Source organism: Halichoerus grypus, chromosome 3 (assembly GCF_964656455.1).
Source record: "Halichoerus grypus chromosome 3, mHalGry1.hap1.1, whole genome shotgun sequence".
Classification (NCBI taxonomy): Eukaryota; Metazoa; Chordata; class Mammalia; order Carnivora; family Phocidae; genus Halichoerus; species Halichoerus grypus.
This window is the reverse complement of record NC_135714.1, coordinates 17746133-17765765: the sequence shown is the minus strand read 5'-3', so window position 1 is coordinate 17765765 and position 19633 is coordinate 17746133. Positions and strand designations below refer to the sequence as shown.

At 42.7% G+C, this 19633-nt stretch overlaps 1 protein-coding gene across 2 annotated transcripts in view; it reads left to right on the top strand.

Annotated features, from left to right (window-relative positions):
• The window catches only part of ADGRA3 (adhesion G protein-coupled receptor A3), a 124714-nt gene that overhangs the window by 39441 nt on the left and 65640 nt on the right, over nt 1-19633 (top strand). For both annotated transcript variants that reach the window (XM_078068449.1, XM_078068448.1), the window contains exons 3-4: nt 8612-8683; nt 14575-14646. In XM_078068449.1, coding sequence (XP_077924575.1) covers nt 8612-8683; nt 14575-14646 — 144 coding nt within the window. The remainder of the gene's footprint in view (nt 1-8611; nt 8684-14574; nt 14647-19633) is intronic.

Genomic DNA, 19633 nt, shown 5'->3' with positions numbered 1-19633 from the left:
CCCAGTGCAATATAGGAGCAGAAGAACTGGTCACATAGCCATTGAGGCACATGGGCTAGGACAGTCTAGTAGAGTTTCCCAGGGGAACAGCAGAATGGCCCTTGCTGAGCAAAAAGATGGGGTTGTTCGCAAAGAGCTAGTGCTCTTTCTACGGGAGACTACTGGCTGGCAGTGAGTGACTTAGGATCTGGGCTACTCAAGTTGAGTTCTGGACTGAAGACCTAGCTAGCCACATAAGTGACTTAAGGTCTTTGTAAATGACATCAGTTTCAAATTTTTCCGAATTAACTCCAAAAAACACTGTAGCTGATTTTATTCCTTCACTGCTGGTCATTCCTGTGCGTCTCTCCTTCGGTCTTCCACATGTGAACCTGAGAGCTTTTGGTGCTCCAGCACTGGGCTGAAAGCCACTCCGCTCTGCCCCGGGAACCCTCGGGCAATGACTGAGAGCAGATGGTGGGTAACCACCTGACCACCTCACCTCTCAGGAGGGGTGACCCTGCAGCTGCTTTACACTGTCTTCCACGGTTCCCCAGGGGACTGGAGGTCTCCTCACCGGTGCCCCTTGTATGGGCTTCCTTCTCATTAAGGGCTGGCTGGGTTGAATTAACTAGCAAATACATTTCAGAGATTAAGGAAATCTGCAGGTCAAGCTGTCCCTGTCAGTTCTTTTGATTTGAAGAATAGCTTCTGAAGGGGATTCATTTTCTCTCTCTCTCTTTCTCTCTGATATAATAAAACAAGCCTGGGTGCAGATATCCTTCATTTTAGAGTATTGTGATTCTTTCTCTCTCTCTTTTTAAAAGATTTATTTATTTTAGAGAGAGAGAGAGAGCATGCAAGTTGAGGGAGGGTCAGAGGGAGAGACTCTTTAAGCAGATTCCCCCTCAGTGCAGAGCCCAACTCGGGCTCGATCTCACGACCCTGAGATCATGACCTGAGCTGAAACCAAGAGTTGGACTCTCAACCGACTGAGCCACCCAAGTGCCCCGAGAGTATTGTGATTCTTGTTATGTATTTGTCAGTATTTAGTGACACTCCTCTATCGTCTAATTATGGACACTAAGATGACATACCAGCAATGTGTTTGACTCCCTAGCTTCTGTTCCATCCCAAATGATGTGATCACCATAGCATCTTGTTCTAGCTATTGCCAGAGCCAGCCGGAGCCAGTAAGAGTGATGAGGGGTATTTAGCTGTGAGGCTTTGAGAAAGATTTCCTGGCTCCTAAAGAGTTACGGGAATAAAGAATCAACTGTTTGTCATAACTTTGTGCTTGGAGGTGGTTTGTGGACTTGGCATAGCCTGTCACAATTGAGGGTCAGCCTGAAGGCCAAGTTGATATGCTGAGAAGGGCGGAGAAACCCCTTGGGCTGTCCTACGTCTTGATTTCCCTTAATGCCAGAGAATTTCCTTTATTGCTGAAACATTTTTGAGTAGAAGTTTCTGATACTTGCAGTTAAAAAGCATCTTTTCTGCTACACCTGGCATTCTTTCCTAAAGGAACTTACTCTTTTTCCAAGAACTATTAACATTCCTTTAATTTTGTTTCAGCAATTCTTGTGCACTTTTTCATTTATGTTTTAATGATCCAACACAGTTAGATGTAGTGATAGACCCTAAAGTTAGACTTTTGTTCCCTAGGGAAGCTGTGATTGGTAAGGGAAGGGGAGATGTTAAATGAAAAAATTGGACTATAAATATAAATATCTTTTGGCAATGCCTGATTAATATGGCTATTATTAAGTATTATATAATATGTCAAGGAGTTTTTATTATTAAAGAAAAAGTGTATCTTTAAATCATATTACAGTACTCAGTTATGCATGAGAGGTATAATGTGGAAACACATGCAGTACATCATTGGCCGCAAATTTATGGACTGCTTTAGCTAAATCAGTATTTGTTGTAGATGCGGTTTAAAATCTGAAAAGGGAAACAATGTTTTAAAAAAAAATGAAACTGACATATATTTCTGTTTGCAGAGCTTTTTTGCTTATTCAATATGAGTCAAATATATGCCGACTGAATTTTCTCCTAAAATATCATTTCTCTTTGAGGTGTAGGATTGGGATCATTTGGGCCAGGGGGAGACAGGGACTAATAAGTTGGGCCTGATGATTAATTATACTTCCTGGAACTTAAAAAGTTGGGGACAAAAATAATTTTTATTATGAAAATTTTTAAACATACAGACAAATTTAAAGAATTAATGTAGTAACCTCTCATATCGCCAATTTACTTACCCAGATGCAATAATTAGAATGATTTGCTATCATTTTTTTTCTTTCTCTTGGAACATGCCTGCACATACACACGTTTGCTGAATTACTTGAAGGTCAATTGCAGGCATCATGACCCTCTGACTTTGTTGAGAAATGGGAGTGTTATGAATGAGTTGCAGGTGTCTCTATGTTGCCCGAGTTTATGAATATCATAATGATTTCGTAGCTAACTGTCATTTACCAAAAAGATTTTTGTAGTGAAAGTCAGGTAATATAATTCTGTCTCTGAGCCATCATGTACTTTTTTATCCATTTATCAACTCTCTTCATCCATTCTGGCTGCTATCACAAAATACCATAAATGGGGTAGCTTGCAAACAACAAACATTTGGTTTTCAACAAACATTGAGTTTTGGAGGCTGGGAAGTGCAAGATCAAGGTGCCAGCAGATTCAGTGTTCAGTGAGGGACCGCTTCTTAGTTGGCTGTACCCTCATGTGGAAGGGGACGAGGACAGATGGGGTCTCTTTTATAAGGACATCAACCTCATTCCTTAGGTCTCTGCTCTCATGACCTAATCACCTCCCAGAGGCCCCACCTCCTAATTCCATCACTTTGGGAATTAGGATTTTAATATGAATTTTGGTAGGACACAAACATCCAGACCATAGCAGTGTCCGCACTCTATAATGTATGTCTGTCCGTCTCACTGAACAGATGGATGTGGATCCTGCCCCCGTGGAACTTCTGGTCTCTCAGTGAAGGTGGTTTAAGCAAATCAGTAGAGAGTGACGAGGGCCACAGCAGGAAAGTACAGGGCACTGTTGTTCAGAGATATTGTTTTTTTGGAAAAAGGAATGCTGTTCAAGATGAGTAGGAGTTAGTCAGGCAAGAAAACCAGGATGGAGGTGAGGAAAGATGCAGGGGGAGAGTGCATGTGTCAGGGATACAGCAATCATGTGCCAGGGTCTGGAGGTGAGAGAAGTAGGACTCTTTCTAGAAACGTCTTGAGATATGATTAGTAATATGAAGAGAGAAAGGCTGGCTGAGTGTTAAAGAAAGGTGTGGAGCAGAATGAGAAGTCGGAGTTAGGGCCGGGGCCATGGAGGGGCTTGTAAGGTACTTTAAAGAGTTTGGACTTCATTCTGAGGGAACGTGGAGGTTTTAACCAGCACAGAGACAGGTTCAGATTTATGCTTAGGAAGATCACTTTATTATTTTTTTTAAGATTTTTTTATTTATTTGAGAGAGAGAGTGTGAGCTAGAGCACAAGCAGGGGGGAGCGGCAGAGGGAGAGGGAGAAGCAGACTCCCCGCTGAGCAGGGAGCCCAACACGGGGCTCGATCCCGGGACCCCAGGATCACGACCTGAGCTGAAGGCAGATATGTAACCGACTGAGCCACCCAGGCGCCCCAGGAGGAACACTTTAAATGGAGCGTGGATGAGAGAAGCAAGGACGCCAGTCAGCACTGGTGGGGGTGATGACAGCGAGGAGGAGGGAGAGGTGGATGGCTTTCACATGAAGTTGGAAGGCTGGACAATACCACATATAATAACTTTATCCAATGAATAAAATTCATCAAACATGCAGAGAATTTGAAAGAACAATATCTCTAGCACCTTGATTGAACCATTGCCAACTTCTTGGCCGGTTTGCTTTCTCTCTCTCCCTCTTGCTCTACGTGTAAATCTCCACTGTTATCAGTCAGAAAGCTGTGTTTAAATCGTGACGTCTGGCTTGGCCGTTCAGAACTTGGCTGATTTCATAATCTTTTTTTCACGTGAGTTCTTTATCTGCAGCAGGAGTCCTATCTCCTAGGATTGATTGTGAGATCTTAATGGGATGATAGGTGTCCGATACCAACTCGCTGAAATTAGTGATTTGTGTAACTGAGGAGCCCAGAGAGTTAGAGCTGGACTTCAGGCTTGGCTGGATCCAAGGGCTCAGCATTAATTCTCTTTTCCTATCTTTTGGCTTCATTAGACAGGCTCTTATTTATTTATTTATTTATTTATTTATTTATTTATTTATTTATTTTTAAAGATTTTATTTATTTATTTGACAGAGAGAGACACAGTGAGAGAGGGAACACAAGCAGGGGGAGTGGGAGAGGGAGAAGCAGGCTTCCCGCCGAGCAGGGAGCCCGATGCGGGGCTCGATCCCAGGACCTTGGGATCATGACCTGAGCCGAAGGCAGACGCTTAATGACTGAGCCACCCAGGCGCCCCTATTTATTTATTTTTTTAAGTAAGCTCTGCACCCAACATGGGGCTTAAGCTTATGACCCCAAGGTCAAGAGTTACATGTTTTGCCGACTGAGCCAGCCAGGTGCCCCCTAGACAGGCTCTTAAATCATGGTAGCAAGAGGGTCCTGGGGTTACCTCTTGACCTCTAATCAGACCAATGGAAATGGCCATTCCCTGTCCCCATCTATCTCCTCCCCACTGCCCTAGACCCTAGGTTTAGTTGGACCAGGGTCATGTAATCCTGCCACGTTACTGAGACTACGGCGTTTGAAAAATCTGGTTGGAGGTTGATCAAGTGCCATACCTGGCGGGGTGGTGTTGGGGATTCTGTGGCACTGTTTGTACCATATGGTCTATGAGACAAGTAGGGGTGTTTCTCCCCAGTGCAAGGGAGAAGGCAGCAAAAAAACTAAAAAAAAACCCCAAAAACAAAAAAAAAACCCTAAAAAATGTTTAGCACAGCAATTGAACATGAAATGATTGGTAGCAGTCATAGTTTGAGTTATAATTTTTAAATTCTGGAGCCTTTCATAAGTGCTCTCCTTCCTCACCTCCACCTACTCTAAAGTTTTGATTTTTTTTTCCCCCTTAGGAATAAATTTTGTTTATTTTCTTTTAAGGTTTTGAATTTTTTTTTTTTTAAGATTTTATTTATTTATTTGACAGAGAGAGTGAGAGAACACAAGCAGGGGGAGCAGTAGAAGGAGAGGGAGGAGCAGGTTCCCAGCTGAGTAGGGAGCCCGATGCAGGGCTCAATCCCAGAACCCAGGATCATGACCTGAGCCGAAGCAGATGCTTAACCAACAGAGCCACCCAGGCGCCCAAGGTTTTGAAATTTTGAATGACTAATAGTCTTCCCCTTTCTGCTCTTGCCCTCAAAATGGAGCAGGTGGGTAGAGTCTCCCAAGGTCTCTGCCCTAGATGTGAACGCTTGGCCTGGTGCTGGTGGGCTTCACGTTCGTGGGCCGGTGTCTTCACCTGAGTTTTCCCAGGAGCAGGTCCTGAGAAGAAATTTTGGGTTCAGGTGGTTCATTTGAGAGGTGGTCCGAGAAATCGCACGTCTCAGGGAGTGGGACAGTGAGAGAGCGAAGGGAAGGAAGCCGGTGCGTGGGCAGCTGCCCGTGTGGCAGGCACCTGGGCCTGGCCCGCTGGGAGCCTCTGTGGTGCACACTTCATCCTCACCCCCCTGGAGGCCGGGCTGCTCCTGCTTCCCTCTCTTGTGGGGCGACGGCTCCTCTCAGGGCCACTTGCACCCTTCACGTCTGACTTCCCCGGAGTGGCTCTTAGGAGTTGGCCAAGAGAAAGGCTGCAGGGCAGCGTGGCGGGTAGAGGGGCAGCTGGCCTGGGCTGGGCTGTGCGAATCTGCCTCCGTAGTCATCTGGGCCCCCGGCAGGTGTTTGGGGATGAGGGAGGCTGAGGCCATGACATTTGTAGCAGGGAACTTACTCTCTGCCAGATTTTCTTTTTCTGTTGAAGTTAGCTACATCAAGGACATCCTTTTTTTTTTTTTTTGACTCCTTAGTTAAGAGGAGAACTTAAAAGCTGATTGGAAGTTCAGAGAGAAGGGTAGGATTTGTGAGTTCACCTGAATATCTTTTGAGACTTGTATTACCATGCAGTTCCATTTCGTGAAGCTACCTGGCCTTTTCAGATATTTTCATTTACTGTATTAAAAAAAAAATATCTTAGAGGCTATGGTGCAAAAAAAAAAAAAAAAAACCCCCGAAAAGTTAGGTCAGCTGCCAGCCCTGACAAAGCTGTTTTCTTGTGGAATATAAAATCTGAGTTCTGATCAATGACATACTTAAGGAGTAATGGTAATCAGAGCATAGATTTTATGTTTAATGGTTATTTCTTTTGTTTTTTAAGATTTTATTTATTTGGGAGAGAGAGAGAGAGAGCACAAGCAGGGGGAGCAGAGGAGAGGAAGGAGCAGGCTCCCCGCTGAGCAGGGAGCCCGACGCAGGGCTCCATCCCAGGACCCTGAGATCATGACCTGAGCCGAAGGCAGATGCTTAACCCCCTGAGCTACCCAGGTGCCCCGGTTATTTCTTTTTTTTTTAAAACAAGAGTTAACGTACTGGGGGTTCAGTTTTATTTAGACAAATAGGGCTCTGATTTGGGGAGGAGAGTGGAATGCCAGCTCTGCCCACCCCCCCAGCCGGAAGAACACTGGGTGTGCGACACTGGGAGTAAGACTCTGGAAAAGCGGAGCAGGATTTGCTGGCAAGCTCGATACTCCCGGCATTCACAGAATGCGCTTCCAGAGAAGTGTTATGAGACGTTCTGACCAGCGTCTGTCACCACGTGTTAAACAGCGTGGCTAGTTTGGGAAGCCGGTGACACAGCGAGAATGCTGGACGTGGGGCACCTGGGTGGCTCAGTCGGTTAAGCCCCACGTTGGGCTCCCTGCTCAGCTGGGGAGTCTGCTTCTCCCTCTCCCTCTGCTGCTCCCCCTGCTTGTGCTCTCTTTCTCTCTCTCTGTCAAATAAATAAATAAAATCTTAAAAAAAAAAAAAAAGAATTCCGAACTTAGAGTAAATGAATGACTGCCACCACTATGGGCAGATGGCCAGTCTCATCAGGATGTTCTGGTGAAATTTCCGGAAAACCAGCATTGTCACTGGTATATATCGATAGTTTGAAACATGAACTGTTAGAAAAAAATAGCATGTTATGAAGCAGCCATACATCAGAGTTTTCATTAGGTGATGAGACAGAAAGATTGAATGTGCCTCCGTTCACTGGATGGAAGGAAATAACATGGATCAGTGCTCACTACAGTAAGACTTCCTTGGGGTTCTTCTCTTCAGCACAGGTAGACAAGGGAAGTCAGACGCTTTCTGAGATGGAGTGGTTTGAAAAGGCAAACACCGGATTTTCTCTAGTTTATAGACTGTGAGCTCAGGCTAACATCCCATGATGGAGTAATAGTTACAAAAGATCCAGAGACCTGTCACCTCAATGTCATGATAACAGGTGGCACCACTGACCCCAGATACACTTGTAGGAAGGCCTTTTAAATCTCCAGTAAGTAAGGGACTAAAGGACCCGGTGAGGTGGTTTGTAATGGGCGTTGCTCTGCGTTTCTGTATTGTCTCACTCACTCTGTGTGCATCCCTATGGATAATGAGATGTCACACACGGAAGGGGCAGTGTTGCCATTGTTAGGTAAAGAAGGGAGAAGGGAAGGACAAGAGAAGTTGCAAAGAGTTTCTTCTGTTCATAGTCTGACGTCAGGTGCTCTGAGAGATGACTGGAAACCACGCCTGACTTCAGCGGGCAAGGTTATGAGTGAGTCCGGCCCAAGGGTCTGACAAAGCTCAAGTGTGGGCCAGCCACTGGTAGGAATGTGGTCAGGGAAAATGGGCCACTGTCCTGCTTCTAAGTGCTCCTGTAGTTGAGTGCTGTCTTTGAGGTCTGTGTGAACGTTTGTGTGCGGCCACTTGGTCCCTACCCATTGGAGAGCAGCCAGCCGCCTTAGGGGCCCCCCAGATCCTCCCTGGGGGAGGGCTGTGGCAGTGGCGCTCACCACTGGCCCCTGGTGGCGGGGTGCTGACATGGCAGGGCTGCCCACGAGAGTGGGAGTCTGTTGAGACTGCCCTCAGAGCCGTGGCCTTGGGGGCTGCTGGATCTTTGCTTTGAGCTGCATGTTGTGCATGACCACAGTTTTATTTTATAGGAATCCGAACCATAGAAGCCCAGGGAGGGAAAAATATGAAAAACTAAATGACATGAATTTTAGAGTGGATATTTTAGAAGATAGTTTCTAAAAATTCAATTTGTGTTCACAAATATAATCTCTGATTTGTTTTGATAAAACTCAAGTGTAGCATACTAAGGAGAAAATTGTAGAAAGAATGTATAGGATTGTAGCCTGGCCATAAGTTTGAATTTGAATAATAGAGGGACATATATATCCTTTTTGGTATATGGCTTTATTATATTGACCAAAACAAAGTGGCTTTGGACCAGACTTCTTGAATTTGACTTCTGGCTCTGCCGCTTACCACCGGAGTTAACCTTTTTGGCGTTAATTTCCTGCCATTATTGTTGTTTTCTGTGTAGCAGGTAACTGTAGTTTGCCTGAATATTTGTTATAGTGCTGATAAGTGATAACTTTTATTCTGTTTTTAACAGGGACCTCCGAAATAATCTTATTAGTAGTATAGATCCAGGCGCCTTTTGGGGACTTTCATCGCTAAAAAGATTGTAAGTATTTGAATTGCTTGCTTATGAGTTTGAACTGTTCTTTTTTCTTTTTTTTTTTTAAGGTTTTATTTATTTATTTTACAGCTAGACAGAGCATGCATGAGAGAGGGAGAGAGAGCACGGGCAAGCGCGAGCAGGGGGAGGAGCAGAGGGAGAGGGACAAGCAGACTCCACGCTGAGTGCCAGGACATGGGGCTCCATCTCACGACCTTGAGATCATGACCCGAGTCGAAATCAAGAGTTTCATGACCTGAGCCGCAATCAAGAATCGGACACTTAAAACCGACTGAGCCACCTAGGCGCCCCCGAACTGTTCTTTTATAAGGAACTGTTAACCCACTTCAAGCTTTAATGCGATAAAAAAATGGGTTTTAAACAATTTTTAGTTTATTGACTAGGTCCATGATAGAACAAAAAGAATATTTAATATAAGTAGCATAGAAAGTGGTTAATTTGTGCAATAATTTGATTTGTTTGATGGTAGATGGTTGTGTCCTTCTTATGCTAATAAGATGATTACTGTATTGGCTTTGTCAGTGATCGTAATAAGTCATGCATAGAGGATTTTCAAGTTACGAATGCATTCAAACTCTGTTGTATAAGCTTATCAATTGAGGCCCCTTTCTATGAACGGTTTAAAGTCTTGCTATTTGCATGTATATTTTATCTGTGTATTATTATTTCAAAACTTACAGAGTAGTTTTTATTCCTTCTGAAGCTAAACAACTCCCCTTCACTCCTTTTTATGCGGTTTTCGTAGCTGCCGTGTGAACACGCTCCAGTTGGAGAGGTAACCCCACACTCGAGCCCTGCGGACTGTCCCGCTGTCCCTTATTCCTTCGAAAGACATTTCTTATTATTAAGTGCTGGCTGCTTACCGTGGTCTGACTTCTTGGGAAGAGCTCACAGACCCTTGGGGGCAACCAGATAATGAAAATATGCCCTAACACATTCACATGGGAGCCATCACAGATAAAATCATAGTAAGAACGTGCCAAGGAAAGGAGGGGCCACCTGGGAGGGGAATGGCCTGCAGATTTGACCTTGCTCCCGAGGGATGAGTACTACATATTGAAAAATAACAAGACGGGCGTTCTAAGCAGAGTGGGCGTCCGTGTGGAGCCAGAGCATGAAGTACAAAGTGGGGAAAGAGGGGTTTTGGAGTTTAGGCTGGTCATGGAGAGATTAGGCTCTTGTAGGCCTAAGATGACCTGCCATGTTAAAGAATTTTGAAGCTCTTTAGACAGTGTGGGGCTAGCAGGACTTTTTGAATACGGAGTTGACATCAGATTTGTGTTTCAGAATATTTCTGATGGCAGGAGGGAGAAACCGCTTAAGTGCAGAGAACTGGGGACAGAGGATGTTGGGGATGAGACGATGCTTTCATTCTTCTCAACAATCATCCTTCCCTCCCTCTGTCCCTATCTCTCTCTCTCTCCTTTCTTTTTTTTTTTTTTTTTTGGTTCTATCATACTCTTTTATTTACTTTTTCTTTTAAAAGATTTTATTTTTAAGTAATCTCTACACCCAGCATGGGGCTCGAACTCACAACCCTGAAATCAAGAGTCGCCTGCTCTACTGACCGAGCCAGCCCGGCGCCTCTCTCATGCTCTCTTACTATTTAATGTTTATAAAGTATCCGGGGTGACTGGGTACTTTTTTTTTTTTTTAACGTCTTCTTTGTTTCCCGTGTTGTTTGTATAATAAAATAAGCTGTGTTTGCTCTGAGTTGAATCATGCCAGGAACTACTTAAATGCTGACAAGGACCTTCCCTCCTAATACTTTTGACATTTTGTATCTATTATTCTCTCATTCCAAACTCGTTCCTTTTTACAGTCAGATCCAGTTGTAAGAGTTGGCTATGCTATTTTTGCCTATTTTAAAAAAAATACTTTTGCAAATATAATTTTTTTTTTTCATTTAAAACGTATCCTCTGAAGCTCTCCTCTCAGTCCCCTGTCTTGGTCAGTCTTAGTGTTCAGAATTCTAGACGATGAGGCCTAGTAGGAGTTGAAGAATTCTCTCTTCATTGTGTAACATTGTTTGGAATTTCAGTCAGACTCTGTAGGAGGGAACGTTATTACCATGGTTTTTGGTGAGGGCGCCGGATGACGGTTCATTGTTTTTATCAGACTTCTGTGCGCTCCGGACGCCCCAGGATGTCTGCAGGAGGTCTCACCCTTGATCGGCTTTCTTCCCCGTGCACGCTGCTCTCCATTATTTTCCAGTTCAGGCTTTTTAATGAGGCAAGTCAGAAAAACTGGCCCATCTGGAGTAGGTCAGTGGTGTTAATGGACACTGGCGTTCTGGGTAGGGAAGATAAGTGTCGGAGGCGAGTGGGCATGATGTGGGTGTCGGAGTGGCAGTGGTCGCGGTGTAGAGTTGGGTTTAGAGCCCAGTAACAGTAGTAACTGGGTCCAGCAGGGAGATCAGGTGGTGAGACAGCGGCATCAGTTCCGCTGAACAAAAATGGGGTCTGTTGTGGGTGCCCAGTAGTGTGCCCGGGTCCAGAGATACAAGGGTAACTCAGGAACCCCTCGAGGGCTTGGCCGTCTTGTGGAATCCTGCGCACCGACCAGGAGCCTGGATGCGGACTTGGAATCTCCTTGGAGAGAGAGGGAACTGTAGCCAGAGCGTGGCTGCCGAGAGCTGCTAGGACCCAGGCGTTCTGACGCGGGCGAGGGCCTGGAACACGGCCATAGCCAGGCTGCGTGCACTGGTCAGGGGAGAGGAGGGGCAGCGGCTTAGTAAGCTTGCTTGATGACAGTGAGTCACTTCCTTTGTGCTCCTCACCAGGTGCACACGGAGGGTCCATTTGAATCAGGGGTGGGAACAGGAGGCCTCAAGTAGGAAGCGGGAGTGTGGGTGTTAGACCCACCCTATCAGGAACTGGGGCTGAGGCTGAACCGTCTTTGTTTTATTTGTCCCTCCTGGAAATTCTGAGTTTGGGAACTTCTAGAATATCTTTCCCTCCAGCTTTTTCTTTTTTTTCTTTTTCTCCTATGGAGGGATATGGCGTCATATTGCCAGACAAGACAGACAGCTTATTCCCTCCCTTTGTGATTGGCCCCACTTTACTCCCAGCTTTTTGGGAGGGAAGCTCTTTCTAGGAAGATACATGCTAATAATGTCTTCATGTTGAGATACGGGTTGAAGGCAACTTGACTGCTAATAAAAAGCGGTTTCATCAGGATGTTTTCAGGATAATGCAGAATATCTTAGATTCTCTCTCCAGTTCTTTATCCTTCAGTAAATAATTTCTCAAGTACTTCCATCCAAAATAAATAAATAAATTTCTTGTTCAGTAGCATTTAATTACTGATCTCGTCCCTGGCACTGCCTGAGCATTTTTTCATTGCATTACACGTTAAGTAGTCTCTTATGTTCTTGCCTAGGAAGGTAATTGCCATTTATAATATTCATCCCGCTAGAAAATACATCCTTAATTTCAAACAGTTGACCTGTAATGGAACTTAAGGTATACGACTTGCAAGCTGAGAGAGTCCTATATGTAAACTCAGTGAGATACAAAGATATTTGTGGTAGTAATGTTTGCTGGTTGCTTGTGGATACGGGCGCTCTTTCTTACGAGGCTCTAAATCATTCATTTCAGTTGTGCCTCCCACTCGACAGCCACACATAAAGCTTTTTTTGTAAGTGTACCATGCCTTTGCCTTTATTTTATAGATAATTTGAATCAGGAAGATTAAGTGGCTTTCTGAAGGATAAACTACCAAAAGTAGGTAAAACCTAGGCCTATTCAGTTTCTCTTTTGCTTTATCAACAAATTCAAGCTGATTCTCAATCTAAATAAAACCCATTATCAATACCTAAATACCATTTTAAATAGGTATAGCTGTAATGAAATTGTTTCCCAAAGAATCACTGGTAATTACACCAGTTAAAGCTCAGAAGTGAGACAAGATAATGAATTGAGCCCAGAAATGCTTGTTTAAGCAGCAATTCACAAAATGATGCCTAATTTTCTTAAACAGTAAAACCCAGAAATAAAAGGAAAATCAGCTGGAATAAAAAAAGTCCCATCGGATTAAATACTTACTTTAATATTCTGAGGAGCAGAAGCCTGGAACATAGCAGGTGCAGATAAAGTTTCGTATTGCTTAAGATTTTTTTTTTTTTTTAATCAAAAGTTGCCATAAGATAGGAAAGGCAGAACTGTGAAATTTAGGGAAACTAAGGATTACCTAAGCTAGATTTCGGAGTATCTAGGGGAGAAACTTAGCGCATAGGTGCCTGATTCGGATGCCCTGTCCTTATCATTTCCGGTTTCTAGTCTGGCTAATGCAGTTTCTGCTGTTGCCAAGTTATACAATTCGGACTCCAGCAGTTTTAGTTCAGAAATGGGTGGTGCACGTTGCTTCTGTAAAGAGTAACTCAGAGCACGACTCAAAGAATAGGTACTTTTCCATTACAAAGAATAATATGGACATTGAAGAAAAGGTGATAAAAATATTTTTGGAAGTTCGGTTTAGAATCTTGTTCTAATTCTTTTATCAAAATCCAGGGGGTGAATAATTCCTAAGTAGGAACTGATAAAAATTAAGATTCATTGTTTTAGGGTTTTCCTGCATGCAGTTTAGTAAGTCTAGCGATGGAAAAATTGCTGAAAGCCATGGGCTCTCACTTGAAGTTTACAGAAATTGTCATTTATTATCTCCCTGTTAGAATGCATTCTCTTGATTAAAATTTAAAATTGTGTTCACTCTCTGTGGTGTGGAGAAAAATAGTGCAGAAAGAACGCAATATCTACTACACATTTTATGTAGATAAAAAGGAAAAAGTTTCGTAGATTGAGGAGAAAAAAAAAACTTAGAAAGTAACATTTGATAGGAACTATAAGAAGTTAGGAATGGGGCAGGGCGCCTGGGTGGCTCATTCGGTTAAGCCTCTGACTTCAGCTCAGGTCATGATCTCAGGGTCCTGGTAGTGAGCCCCATGTGGGGCTCCACGCTCAGTGGGGAGTCTGCTTCTCCCTCTGCCCCTCCCCCACTTTGTGCACACGTGCGCGCTCCCCCCTCAAATAAATAAATAAAATAAAATAAAATGTTAAGAGTGGGGCGCCCACGTGACTCAGTCAGTTAACTGTCCGACTCTTGATTTCAGCACAGGTCATGATCTCAGAGTCATGGGATTGAGCCCCTCCTCGGGCTCCATGCTCAGGGGGAGTTTGCTTGGGATTCTGTCTCTCTCCCTCTGCCCCACGCCCCGTTCTCCCTCCCTCTCTTTCTCTCTCTCTCTAAAATAAATAAATCTTAAAAAAAAAGTTTAGAGTGATGGGAAAAAATAACTAGGCCATTACCTAGATAAAGCTAAAGTAATCTGGCTTGGAGATTAAATAGTGAGGTAAAAGCAAACTCAGTTTTCTCATTACAGTCAAAACTGATTTAGGGATGACATCAGAAAGCTTAAGTTTCAGGTATTCTTGAGGAAATAAAACCTCCAGCATTTTGGTAGTTTGCCCCTTTATCTTTTGTCTGTCTGATGTTCGCTGACACTGGGCTCTGTCCCTGACTTCCACAGCTTAGCGAACGGTGTAGGTCATCTGAGGTATTCTCTCACAAACAGTAAGGTAGGTTGAGTCTCATTTTTACCACTCCAGCCTTATCGTGAGTCATTTTACAGGAGTAAGTGCTTGAAATATGGAGGGCACTATAATTAGGCAGTGCTTAGTCTATACGCAGATAGGTGAAAGCAAGGATTGTTTTTTCTCTCAGTGCTCCCCTTAACTCACTTGAAGTAGGTAAACTTCTCAGGGATGCTGAAAAGAAAGGTCTAGCATGATACCTGGGTGCTGTTCTTGAATATTGAGCATATGAAACCTTCATCCAAGAGAACTAATTGAAGACACTTTTTCCCCCTTTCTCCTCAGGGATCTGACTAACAATCGAATAGGATGTCTGAATGCAGACATATTTCGAGGACTCGCCAATCTGGTTAGGCTGTAAGTATGTCTTTTCTACTAAAATATAAGAAGACATGTGGACTAGTACCCAGATATTTATAGACACCTAGGACATGTCTGATAGTAAAGTAGCAGCTGTCAGGATTATAGAAGGAGAAGGAGATAAGGAGCTGGAAATTCAATCTTGGGGATATAATGTCATCAGAACATAATATTGTGTATTATGCACACACACACACACACACACACACAGAGCCCCTTAATGGGGTGTATGCCTCAGGGAACATGTTCATGTTGAGAGAGATGGTCAGAAGCTTTGCTGGTCTGGATAAATTTCCTGGAAGGGGTAAAACCTGAGCTGATGGCCCAGAGATTGCAGAGATTTGATTAGTTAGAAAGGAAAAGAAGCGAGCCAGTGATGCATGAAGGTGGAAGGTGAGAGCAAAGAGCAAAGTCAAGGGGAAAGCCGTTGATGTGAAGAGTGAAATCACCATTTGAATCATGCCTCTGACTTTGTGATTTGGGGTGAGTTCACTTTTCTGAGCTTTTCTGTTTTTTTTTCATCTGTTAAAGTAGGTTCATGGTACCTCGAAGTTATTATAAAGATTAATTAAAATTTGAATGATCTGTATCTATCTCTTTTATAATTTATATATAATATAAATACAGAAGAACTTTGTATAAGCCATCAAATAACATTTTTATTTTCTTTTTAAAATGAGGAGGCTCTGTTTGGGAGTAACTAGAAATCAAGCTGATTATCTTTTTTTTTTTTTTTTCAAAGATTTTATTTATTTATTTGAGAGAGAGAGAATGAGAGAGAGCGAGTACATGAGAGGGGGGAGGGTCAGAGGGAGAAGCAGACTCCCTGCCGAGCAGGGAGCCCGATGCGGGACTCGATCCAGGGACTCCAGGATCATGACCTGAGCCGAAGGCAGTCGCTTAACCAACTGAGCCACCCAGGCGCCCAAGCTGATTATCTTTAATAGAACTTTATATGGGAGCGTATGAAAGGCAGACGGGCTTAGAACGGATTTAACAATAGGAAGCCACTGAAGGACATTTACGTTGGGAAAGTGGCATCCTGTTTTACAGAATAGTTGTCTGGGAATAGGGTGCAGGATGAAATTTGGCATTGAGGGTCAAAGGTCTAGTTACAAGGATTGTCTATGCCTGGTTCTTTCTGTGGCTTTTCAGAATGTTTCTGCAACTTCATTCATGTTAACTTTATTATATATATTTTTAAGATTTTATTTATTTATTTGAGAGAGAGAGACAGTGAGAGAGAGATCATGAGCAGGGGGGAAAGAGTAGAGGGAGAAACAGACTCCCCACTGAGCAGGGAGCCTGATGTGGGACTTGATCATGACCTGGGATCATGACCTGAGCCAAAGGCAGACGCTTAACCGACTAAGCCACTCAGGCGCCCATTCATGTTAACTTTAAAAAAGCTCTTAGGGCCTTCAATGGTGAGATCATTTCATCTCTGCAGTAAAGGGAGGGGACTTCAGATCACTTGTTAGGATACCACCAGGTACTCCTGCTTCTTTACAAACTTCTAGTATTTTTCAGTGAGCCCTTTAATTTGGGAGGAGAGATATATGGCCAAACTTAAGTGTTTAAGTGTAAGATTGATTTGGTATACAGCTTTGCTCATAACTTGAAATTAATTAAACCAATTGCATTTTTCTTTTTTTGTGGCTGGATTGCAGCAATTTTATTTCAGTGCTTCTGTTATCTCTTCTTGAGAGTCTTGTATTTCTGGTTCTGAGGACTGCATAAGAATTGGCAAAATGAGGCATTTATGAAGGAAAAATCTGTTATATTTTTGGGTAGCTGTGACTCAAGTAATGAAAAAGAGTCTTGAGTTTACCGTTTCATCGACTTTAGTTCCAGATGAATTTATAACTGTGGCTCAGGGATTCTTGACCCATCAGCAAATGTTCCTTAGGCAAAAGAGGTGGAAGGGACAGTCTTTACATTAGGGCCACTTACTATTTCCTTACACTTTTTTTTTTCCCTCCTGCATCAAAAGCTGAAGTTTTTGGAAGTTCTGAAGCTTGGGTCCATCTCTTACATTTTTATTAATTCTGTGCTATCTGTTGTGAGACGTTACAGGACATTTATCCAAGTGAATCATTAAAGCAGAAGAATAGCAGTACCAAGTTTCCCACTTTGAGATTTGGTTGAGTGATTTTGTAGCCCATGTAATAATAGGTCACTGTGGCTCTTTTAAATGCAACACTCTATGGCATATACAGAAATAAACCTGACTTTATGTCCTTTAAAGACTGTTCTAAGAAAAATTGGCAATTGAGGTAGCTTTTTTAACTTCAGGAATGCATTGCAGTGGAGATGCTTATAATAAGTTGGGTTGACACAGGTCTAGAGTCAGGGATCAAGAAACTTTGGACGAGTGTGCTGTATGGATAGCAGCAAACTGCAGATTTCTAGGCTCTCTGAGCCAGCCTGGATGCTGGTTGTGAAGGCTGGTAACTATCTGTGTTTCCCACTGGGAAGAAAAGCACCTTCTCAATCCAACAAGTGGAAAAGGGAATTTGATTAGCCATCGGGCATGTAGTGCATTTCTTACATAAAGTCTGTCTCCCACCCAGAAGAGCAGGTGTATATAGAAGAAGGGAATCCAGAGTGGATCACTCTTTATAGATATCTCCTTTACTGCTTCTTCAGCTGGATTCTCTGGATTGCCTTGGAACCTGGGATCTGGGACTGGTGGGGCCTCTTAGCCAAGAAGGCTGGAGTGGAGGCCCCCTAGGGCCTGGGTGAGACCCTGGCAGACAGATGGTGGTCTTCTCGCCCATGCTTCTCATCGTTTTGAAACAAGTCATGGCTTTGGAGGTTTAGGTTAAGAATTCAGAAATAACCTTAAATATGTCTGAGGCTTCAGTGGACATGGATGTAGGGGGCCTAATTGATTAATCCTGTATATGGATCTTTGCCTTTGTTGATGGAGAATTTCTGGGGACAACTGTCTCAGAGAAGTGAAGACATACTCCCAGATGTTCCTACCCCATCCCTCTCCACAGTGGAAATAACTGGCAAACCAAAGATGGGGAGCCAGAAATGAACTTCTGTGAAGTCTCTGTCCTTCACTTAGGATGTCACTTTCCAGAGAAGTTGTCAGGAGCACAACAGATCAAAAGCTTTCTTTTTTTCCCCTTTTTTATGAATTTTTATCAGTTTACATCTTGTATTTTTTTCTAAGAATTATACCTTTAATATTTTTCTGTCAGAAATAATTGGTGAGTCCTGGGTGGTTCAGTCAGTTAAGCATCTGTCTTTGGCTCAGGTCATGATCCCAGCATCCTGGGATGGAGGTGCCCCCCCCACCCCCCAGTCTGGCTCCCTGCTCAGCGGGGAGCCTGCTTCTCCCTCTCCCCATGCTCCTCCCTCCCCCTGCTTGTGCTCTCTCTCGAATAAATAAATAAAGTTAAAAAAGAAATAATCGGTGAGTGATATTTATAAGAACTTCCTTTATACAATTGAACAATTACTGATGTCATTAAGTAATAAAACCACATAGAGATTTGAAGGAAAAATTAAATCTCCCTTCCATCACTTCAGACGTATCATCGTGAGCTAGCGTGTGCTAGCTATCTGGTGTATTATTTTCAGATTTTCTGTTGCCCCCACAAAGGTACAGGCATACGTATTGGGCTTTAAATTTGTGCTGTACTCAGCAATTTACTTAAAAAAATCACCAGCATGTCATTAATATCTTTTCAAGAGGGTACATGTTGATATAGTTTGTGTTTGTTAATAATTACAGAATATTCCAAGTATAGAACTGATTGTAATTTAGTCACTTATTCCTCCGTTGTAGGAGATTCCATCTGATTGCATTTCCCCCGCCTTTAACAAATTGGCCCTGGTAAACATCCCTTGTATACACATAGGTGATGCATCGTACATATTTAACTTACAGGAATTCAAATGTATCTGTTTAGCAAAAAGTTAAGTAAATAAAGAAAAATTAAGATATTAAGAAACCACAGTGTAAAGGGGTGGGAGTGGGGATGGATGGATAATTCACCTGCTATTGTATTCAGGGAGCTGATAGGACATGGGAACAGTGACTTTGCTGGTTGTCATTCTCAGTTCCCTTTTACTTTTTTGTGTAAGTATCTCAGAGCTGGAGTGTGATTCTGGTGTTTTAAAATGTGTGTAAGTTTTTATGGTCCCCAGACCGAAGCCAGTACTCTGGTGTTCAGCCAGTCTTCTTCTAGCACTGGAGGGAAAATTAGTTTGTGTTGGGATTTGCTGAGAGCATGGTGTGTCTTACTCCAATGTGATTCCTTCCTTCCTCTGTGATTTTTAAAAGGAAATAGCTAATAATATCTAATGATTAGAATGAAATTACCTAATAATTAGAATCTAATGATCCCTGTGAGATGCCATTATTTTGTTTATACTTAAATCCTATATTTGTATGGTAGAGTTTTATTTCCAACTTACTATTATAGAATCTTTCAAACTTGTAAAAAACAAACAAACAAACAAACAAAACCAAAACATTAGACAATTGTATAAGGAATCTCCATGTCTCCTTCCCCCAGTTTCAACACTTAGCAGTTTCATAGCCAGTCTTGTTTTAGTTCTATCTGCCATCTCTTTGTCTTCCTGCCTACGTTATTTTAAACAGATCTAAGTAATCATATAATTCCACATAGGATAGCTTCATAAAAGTACTGTTGTTTGTTTTAATTGCAATACCCTTTTCAAGATCTACATTCAGTATCCCCTCTGATAGGCCAAAAAAGAGAAGGGCGTCTCTTTCATTGTTCTTTTAATTGACAGATACCCTTTTTTTGTTTGTTTGCTTAAGTTCCTAGGTAGTTCTCCTGTGAAGATCAGAATCCTTTTATCCAGACGTTTTCTATCAAAAATTTGTATGCTACATTTAAAAGCCAATCCAGGGATGTTTTTACTTAATCTCATTGTATATTAATTTGTGAAGGATTGGCATTTGTGTAATACTAAGTCTTCCCAACCAGGAATACACTGC